Consider the following 8982-nt stretch of genomic DNA (forward strand, 5'->3'; position numbering starts at 1 on the left):
ATCGATAGCAAAATCGATAGAAATATCGATAACTAAATCGATTACAAATTCTATCAAAAAATCGATAACTAAAGCGATATCAATATCGATAGCAAAATCAATAAAAATATCGATAGTAAAACCGATGAAAATATCGATGACAAAATCGATAAAAACAACGACAACAAAATCGATAAATATATCGATAAAAAAATCGATAGCGAAATCGATAGCAAAATCGATAACAAAATCGATAACAAATTCGACAAAACAATCGATAACAAAATCGATAAAAAATAGTGATAACAAAATCGATAACAATATCGATCATTATATCGACGAGTTCCGAAAATATCGATAGCAAAATCAGTAACAATATCGATAATAAAATCGATAAAAATATCGATCAAGAAAGCGATAATAATATCGATAGAAAAATCGTTAACAAAATCAATAAAAATATCGATAAAAATATCTATGACAAAATCGATTACAATATCGACAACAAAATCTATAAAAATATCGATAACAAAATCGATGGCAAAATCGGTAACAAAATCGATAAAAAATCTATAACAAAACCGATAAAAATATCGATAACAAAATCGATAAAAAATATCGATAACAAAACTGATAAATAATCGATAATAAAATCGATAAAAAAAAAGCCGATAACAAAATCGATTATAAAATCAATAAAACATATCGATAATAAAATCGATCAAAATATCGATCATTATATCGATAAGTTCCGAAAATATCGATGCAAGATCAATAACAATATCGATACAAATTTCGCGCCATCTGTTTATCAAAAGCCGCATTACATACGCATACATACTTTTGGTCTCCTTCCCACACTTCCAATGCATGCACGTGTTTGCAAAATGATGACGAAGTGATTTTGTATGGAAAATCATCTATGCCCATATATTTGAATAAAATGAACATATATAGAAGATATCAACCAATATCCCATATACCAAACAAAAGGAAAAATCTTGAATTTTTGACTAAAGAAAACAAAAACAAAATCATTTGAGAGGTTTTCGACCATTTTGGTAATGAAAAAAATTTGCAAATATTTTCAACAATTTTTTGCCTTAAAATGCTCAATATTTGTCGAATTTATATAAAATTTGTACACGATAATATTTCTACTGCTCCAAAGAACCTATATCCCGAAAATGAAAGTTATATCTACCAACCATAAGTTGCTAGATCACTTTAAAGGCTCAAAATTGACCCCAAAATAAGGCAATGTTTACCGTTGTTTTTACGACAGAAACCGAATTTTTTACTTACAAAAATGAATCTGTCGATAGGTTTGGAATCTTATCTTTAAAACACCACATTTTTCTTTGAAATCGCTGCGTTAGTTCTCGTGCAATAAGCGTTTTCGTGAAGCTCTAAAAATTACAACTACAACATTTCAGCATAGCCTCCATATCGTAAGGTAAGACGTATTCTACGTCAAAAAAGATAAAACTTTATTGCACATATTCGTTGTATATAATTGAATGAACTGTGAAAATCTGATGTTATTAATAAAAAATGACTTCACGTATTATACATACATATGTAAGGTAGTATTTCTTCGAAAATTGGCAACCCCACCAAAAAAATTAAAGCTTATTGCACATTCAAAGCACATTTCACTTTCTGTAATTCAACGAAGGGATCTTATAAGTTTTTAAACAGGCGGCAACCCTATGGAAATTCTTAATATTAAAGATAATACTTCTATCGATACAGATAATATTAAACAAAATCTCGTCCAAATCCGTTCAGTAGTTTTCAAGATTAGCATGGTCAAAAAATCTCGACTTTGTTTATACTATGTTAGGATAAAATAGTAATTTTTAAATAGGTGGCAATTCTACTCTAAAAATACATTTTTGTACATGCGAATGTCATGCCTTTTCATTTGGTATCTCATTTTGTTATCGAAAAAAGGGTGAAGGTCTTACAATTTTTAAACAGGTGGCAACCCTACTCAAAACAGAATACATTTTTGCAGATCTATGGGCTAAGTCTTTTCGTTTGCCAGTGACAGTGCAGAACCGATACCATCACTTACTAAGATTGAATGTAGTAGTATTATTAACAGGTGGCAACTCTGCTAAAAAACACATTTTTGCCCATCTAGAGGCCGATCGCTTTCATTTGTTACCAAAAACAAAAAAGAGAAATTAAGTAGACAACTACGGAATTTGCGTTTACGGAAACATCGCTTAAATATGTTGAAGAGTTAGGCCACGTCAAGTGACCCACGCAAATTTTGCTAAACAGCGGATTTTGAAAAAAGTGTAGCACTGTTAAGAAATTGTCAGGGACGTCAACCAGGTTATAAATTTGATTCGTTCCAAAAGTGTTTGCACCTTTGGGTTGATTGATCAAAACGGATTTCCTTTGAAAAATTTGTCTTCAAACAAAAGCTTTCTTAAAACTGTTTATTTTGACACTCCCATTTTAATATATCATAAGTATAGCTAGTGTATAAGTTTACTAAATTCGACTTTTCAGATGGCAATACTATTAACACACTTAAAACTATTTTGTAAGTATTTCGTTCGGCATTGGGTACGTTCAGAAGGCGCAACAGCTCAATAACTTTTGCGTTTGCACTTTCTGAACGGGTTGTTTTGTACTTCTGATCAACTGAACAGTTGCGTGTTAGATGATCGTAATATTTTTCTGATCATTTGAGACAACATGTTGTGTGTTATTGAATTTGGCTGCTAATGTATCAAACCGTTCAGAAGACGCATTGCGATCACTGATTTTTTTTAGCAACGGTTACGCTCAACTGCTGCGCCTTCTGAACCTACCCATTGTGATACATATTTCAAGTAACGGAGGATCTGGTGTCGAAGTTAATGGGGATACGCTTCACTTTTTTCTTGGGGAGTATGCTTCGGTCTTCCCGGCTGAGCTATTTGCAATCCCCAAGGCCGTAGACTACATAGTGGAAAGTAGGTGGAGGGGAAGGAGTTTACGTGTCTGCAGTGGCAGCCAAGCTGCAGTTAAGCCATTTTCCTTCCCTCTAACTACTTTGAAACTAGTTCGGCAATGCAAGTATCGACTGAATTATGTTGCAAACATAACGAGCTTGCTTTAGTTCACGCGGTAGTATGTACCTAGTAATGAGACATCTGACCATTAAGCTAGAGTTGGCGCAGACCAGGCATTCCTCGGTCCGCAACCAGTTATAGCACTCCCCACCTTGGCTATCGAAGCCACAATCAGAAACTGGGTGAATACTTCGCCACGGAATGACTGGGAGGCTGCAGGTGGGCAAAACTCATGTTGCCTTCAATATCGGAAGGTCTATCTAGTTTTTTTGCTCTCACTAAGCAGACGGGACTCCAGATAACTGTTGGACTGCTGACTGTGGCACAAACTCCTGACTGTGATATGTGTACATGAGAACTCTATTTGCGCATCCTGCCTTGAAGAGGATGAGACGATGAAACACTTTTTGTGCTCCTGCCCGCCTTTCTAAGAATTAGGTATGCGGTATTTTCCCTTATTTGCTTTAAATTTTCAGATCCCATCCCTTCCTACCATTTCCGTCTCCTCTTACTTAATCTAAAGTCCCTTGAGGCCATAAGGACTATTCTATCTCTTTCTTTTGTGTTTGTTGTGATTAATGGGGAAATTGACTGCCCTTAACTGTTGCTTTCCATTCAGTTTCTTGTACTAAGGAGGACTCTTCATTCGTTTTATCCATTTTATATCAAAAACCTCATTACAAACCATGCCAGGAATGCTCCAATTGCGATTACTAAACTTGCTTTTTCCTTACCACAGAACGTGTTTTCTAAATTACTAAACTCAATTTTATCTTAACATTTTCTGTATAAATGTTCAAGTCTAGGTTAGCATTTTAGTCAGTAAGAATCATTGTTAGTTTATTGACTTTTTTGAAAATTAATAAAATAAGAAAATAAACAAATAATTTTTAAGCAAAAAACAAAACCGACTTCAGTTCTCATACAAAAATTTTAGATTATCGTTAATTTCTTCACGATCCAATTATCGGATCTAAACAAAATTAGTATGGGACTCTCTTGAGGTACCACCTTTCCGATGAAAAAAGAATTAACATACAAAAAAAAAAATATTCCGACGAACTGATAGCCTCCTCCTTTTTGTGAAGTCGGTTACTAAAAATTTGGCCGCGATGACTTGAGAGATGAACATCTGAGCTCTTTGAAACCCAACAGTCGTGCAGGTTTAGACAGGGTGCTGTTTTCTGCAGAGTTGTTTAGTGGCTGGATCCAACAAAAAAAAAAAAACTTATGAATCAAGCTTTTTAATCAAGATTTTTTAGATAGCTGGCAACCCTCCAACAATAGTACTAATAGATATAAAGCATTTTCAACCCCATTTTAATTGATATCCATCTTTTGATAATACATTAAACTTAATAATTTGAATTGAACCTACTAAACCGGTGGCAACTCTCTTCAAACATCTGAAAAACATTCTAAATGTCTCAACTAAAATTTCTTAAAACACTTTCATTTGACTCCTATACCTTAATATTTCAAGTAACTTGGCTATAATTTAATTAAATTTGACTTTTTAAATAGGTGGCAACCTTCTTCAAAATATTTTTAACCTCTTCAAACTCCTTTCGTCTGTCACCCATATAGTGAAACATGTTTCAATTATCTAATATCCTTAATTCAAACTGAATTTGATTATTTAAACTGGTGGCAACTCTCTCCTTCGTGTAGTTAAGAACTAAAGCCTTTCTAGTACCATTTCGATTGATTTGAAAGAGACAAAAATTAAACCTTAATGCATATCTACATCCCAAGTGTCGATGTCCAAAAATCATTAATTCCAGAGGTTTCCTTTTTTTATTAAATTTTTTTCTGTTTGTAAAAAGATGGTAAACTTTTTTTTTTACATGTGAATACATATACATATGCATGTATCTATATTTTAGCTATACAGAATTGTTGTTACACCGTACATATGTGTGTACTTATATAGCTTATATAGCGTATAGTTAGGGTTTTGTTTAAATTTAGAAAAATCTTAGTAATTAAAAAAATAGTAATAGGGCGTTCCAATGAAAGCAATCTTACTTGTACTGCTACATCACATATGTATACATATATGTATATATAAATATTCCGAAATAAATCGCACTTAGAATGTACATAAATAAAATAAAATACTCAATTAATTATAAAACTGATTACATTTCTTATGAGAATTCATTCAGATAGTGTATTTGAATGCCTTTGCAATCATTTGCAGGACAATAAAATCTCTCATTCATCCGCATACAAATCTTCGTAAGCGAAACGCTTGAAGAGCGTATGTAGTATATTTTTCACAATATCAGCAATGGCCAAGTGAATGGAAGGTTGTAGCTCGTTCCAAACTTCCTGCCAATTTTGATTCAAAAACTCATTCAAATTGTTGCCGAGTGCTGGGTCACCATTGAAGAGATTGGTCAATTTGATGGCCATTCTAGAATAAAGAGGTGCATGTATAAGTAAAGGAAATATAAATAAAATAATGCTGTGTAAAAACTGTTGTATTATATTTATTTGAACATATTTTGAAATTACCTTTGCGGTTCCACCAACACTTTCAGCTTGTTCACACTCAAATAGGTTTTGCCATCTTTGGGATGAACGGAGGGCTTGAATTTCACTGAGAACTTGGGATTGTGCAGCACAATGTCGGCATCACCATCACCTTTAATAGGCAAGAAGAGAATACGTCCGTCGGCCACATATTTTCCGCTTAGAACAATTTTCGGAAATGAGCCGTACATTTCAAATTTACTAGTGGCTGGATCACGCTCGAAGCCGCTGCAAGTAGAAAAAAATGGAAAACATTAGGAAGGTACTAAAACTAATTAAATTATTTTATTTGAGAGACAGTAGAGAGGCATTAACATTCATGATGAGAAAAGACTGTTAAAAAAATTATATTTATTTTGAGTGGCATATAATTTCGATACACACTTTATTAGGCTTTTCTTCAGAGAACAATAAAAATAATAACATTTCCAAGAAAAATTACATGCTATTTAATGATAAGTTTAAAAAACATTTTGTTGAAGTTTAAAAAAATCGTTAATTAATTTTTATCGTTGATCTTGACCTTGAATAACTTTTGGTGGAGGAATTTATGGAAAAAATCATACGAAACTTGTTTACAACCTTCGATTTCTCTTCAATACGTTAAAAATAAAAAAGTCCCTGTTCTATTAATGATTTCTGTTTAAAAAGACCTGAATTTCGATTGAGTTAACTGAAAACAATATTAAAAATTACCATAATTTCGTTTAGAATTTTCACCATACAAAATTAAAAAAAAAAAAAAAAATGGAAAGCGCATAGCCCGTATAAAAATCTATAGAAATCGTAGTTTTCGAAATATTTTTCCCATTTTCTGTCTGCTTCTCAAGTAGTCTAAAAGTAGTTTGTAATTTCCCCTTATATGGGAAGTAGAAATTCGCGATGGGCGACCTCTTAGTATAAAGAACTGTGCTTTCGACTGGCATCTTTTTTCCTTGACCCGAAAATATTCCACAAGGGACTTGTAAAAAAAGTCGATTTTTTTGAACCAGTGTAATATAAAAAACGTGTAGGTAGGTTAGGTTGGGTTAGAAGGGCGTGTGTGGAAATTTCCATACTTCCACATGGAGACAGAATTGCCCTTTACGAGTGCCATGAGGAGATTATGTGTCTTAATCGAGAGAATAGCTTCAAGTCAGTCTTCTAATGAACAAATGGTCAATTGACTCTTCCTCATCCTCATCATGGTAGCCTCTGCAGAGAGTACTTGTTAGTATTCGCCACCATTGAAGCATTTTTGCTATAGCACAGTATCCTTTGCTGACGACGGAAGGAGGGCATCTCTGAGCCGCATCTGGCCATCTCATCAGCAAACTCATTCCCTTCATAATTTCGATGTCCGGGGATCCAGCATAGACTGACGTAGATGTGGCTCAGGTTAGGCCTTCGTGGTTTCTCAAAAATTAATAAGGTGCATAGTATTACTAGATAAACTACATGTAGTTAATCTATCTCTGGCAGCAGTGGCATTTAATGGCTTCCTTCAAATTTGGTGGAAAATCTTCTCTTCTACGAGACCGAGCTGCTCCTATCAAGGGCTGGATATCCCCAAAGGTATGCTCCATAATCTCCCCATTTGTTCCGCATTTCTTGCATATTTTATCATAAATTTGGCCTAAACTTAAATGTGATGCCAACAAACAGCGTACTGTTAGTATACCAAATCGAAGCTTGGCGTCTTTGTGAGCTTGTTATATATGTAATTTTTGAAATTCTGCGGCCTTGCATTTCTGCAAGATCAGCAGAACCTCCTTCCGTTTTCGTGTCGTTTCGTGTTGAACCTCAAGGACTAGAGCAGTGGCAACAGTACTCCTGTCTTAGGCTGCCTCTGCTGACTGATGTGAAAGTGAAGGTGAACACCTCAGAACTCACCGTCCTTTCTATCCATACCATTCTGTAGAGCGGTGTATACCGACCTTCTCTTCGTGTAGAAATGATGAGCTTTAGAAAGCATACTCTCCTCCAAATTTAGTGTGATGTGTGCAAAGGAAACGAACGAGTCTGTAATTTGCTCAACCATCCTCTGGTATTTTGATCCGTTCTGTACAACATAGCGAGAAAATGTTATCTACATATGTAGACCTAGTGATTTATACTGAGGAAAGGAAATTCAATGCCAAACTCAGTTTGGAGTCTGCCATAAGATTTTTCAATATGCCTTCTGCATCTATGATAGCTGCACCAGTGTTCGCTGGAGCTTCTACATCCTAATTCATGTTGGAGTAAGCATTTAGCAATAGCTCTGACTTTTTGATAAATGAAATTCGGTGGGAAATACATCATCCCAACCTGTTGGAAGCATCAACAATCAACAAGAGAATATACATCGTTAAAATGTACGCCACGGCTTTTTATGGATCCAAGTGGCCCAATTTTCATTCACTCTGACACATGTATGCGTTTGAACTTGAGCGCTTGCCTGAGATTTAAGGGCATCGGTCGATTGCGGCTTATCGGCATAGACCTGCGAATTTAGGAAACTACACAAATAATAGGTTTCCGGTGTCAAATCGCACAATCTTGGTGGCCAATTCACGTCACCTATGCGAGAGATAAACATACCCTTAACTCATTCCTGCGGTCAGTGCATAGTGGCTTCCGCTGTGGAAAATAAATTGTAAGTTAGATAGACCCCACAAAAACAACATCGCCACCACAGGTCTCTAAAATCGACCCGAGCCAATTTCAAAACCGTTTAGCTACTTTGAAGGAATACCGGGAAGCCTTCCTAGGCCTCTCCCCAACGTAGCGATGGCAGTTCAGCTTTCTGTCAGTTGAAACCGGTGTTATGTAATGCTCCTATGACTTTTGATTTATTCCATTTCAGTGTGCTATTTGTACCCCCCTTAAAAACATTCCGAAGATACCGAAATCCCAGTTTTTTTTTAAATTATCATCATTTATTTCATCATCCTATGCATATTCTCTTATTTGCATTTGCATATTGATGACATTTAATTGTGTTAATTTGTTTCGGAAACACTTGAAAATTCTACTCTCAGTCACTTCTATATTTACGTGATTGTTTGATGGCTAATAAATTCCCATTGCTTTCATTTACATAAGTTAACTTTGGACATTTTCAATTGACAAATTCAATTAGCGTTATTATACAGTTACTTAAGGAGATGTGAAATTTTCGAAATGAAGGCCGCACGAAATAATTTATTACAGTTTTGAAAATAGTAATTCTTGGAAAAATTACAAATGACAGACACGAGAAGCAAAAAACTGCCACCAAATAGAGAACTATCTTTCAGGCTTGTTTTGTAAAATAAACCGCATACTTTTAGCCACGGCTTTCGATGTACGTAAAAAGATCTCTCCGAGTGAAAATTAGCTTAGTAAATAACGGGTGATTTTTTAAGAGCTTGATAACTTTTTTTTTAAA

At 34.7% G+C, this 8982-nt stretch overlaps 1 protein-coding gene across 1 annotated transcript in view; it reads right to left on the reverse strand.

Moving 5' to 3' along the window:
- Positions 1-4913: 4913 nt before the first annotated feature.
- Positions 4914-8982, reverse strand: part of LOC118746018 (protein takeout-like) — a 13589-nt gene continuing 9520 nt past the window's right edge. The window contains exons 3-4 of the mRNA XM_036479740.1: positions 5574-5819; positions 4914-5472 (exon numbers count right to left, since the gene is read on the reverse strand). Coding sequence (XP_036335633.1) covers positions 5271-5472; positions 5574-5819 — 448 coding nt within the window. The 3' untranslated portion in view covers positions 4914-5270. The remainder of the gene's footprint in view (positions 5473-5573; positions 5820-8982) is intronic.

This window comes from Rhagoletis pomonella, unplaced genomic scaffold (assembly GCF_013731165.1).
Source record: "Rhagoletis pomonella isolate Grant_MI unplaced genomic scaffold, Rhpom_1.0 Rhpom_scaffold_00001, whole genome shotgun sequence".
NCBI classification, from domain to species: Eukaryota; Metazoa; Arthropoda; class Insecta; order Diptera; family Tephritidae; genus Rhagoletis; species Rhagoletis pomonella.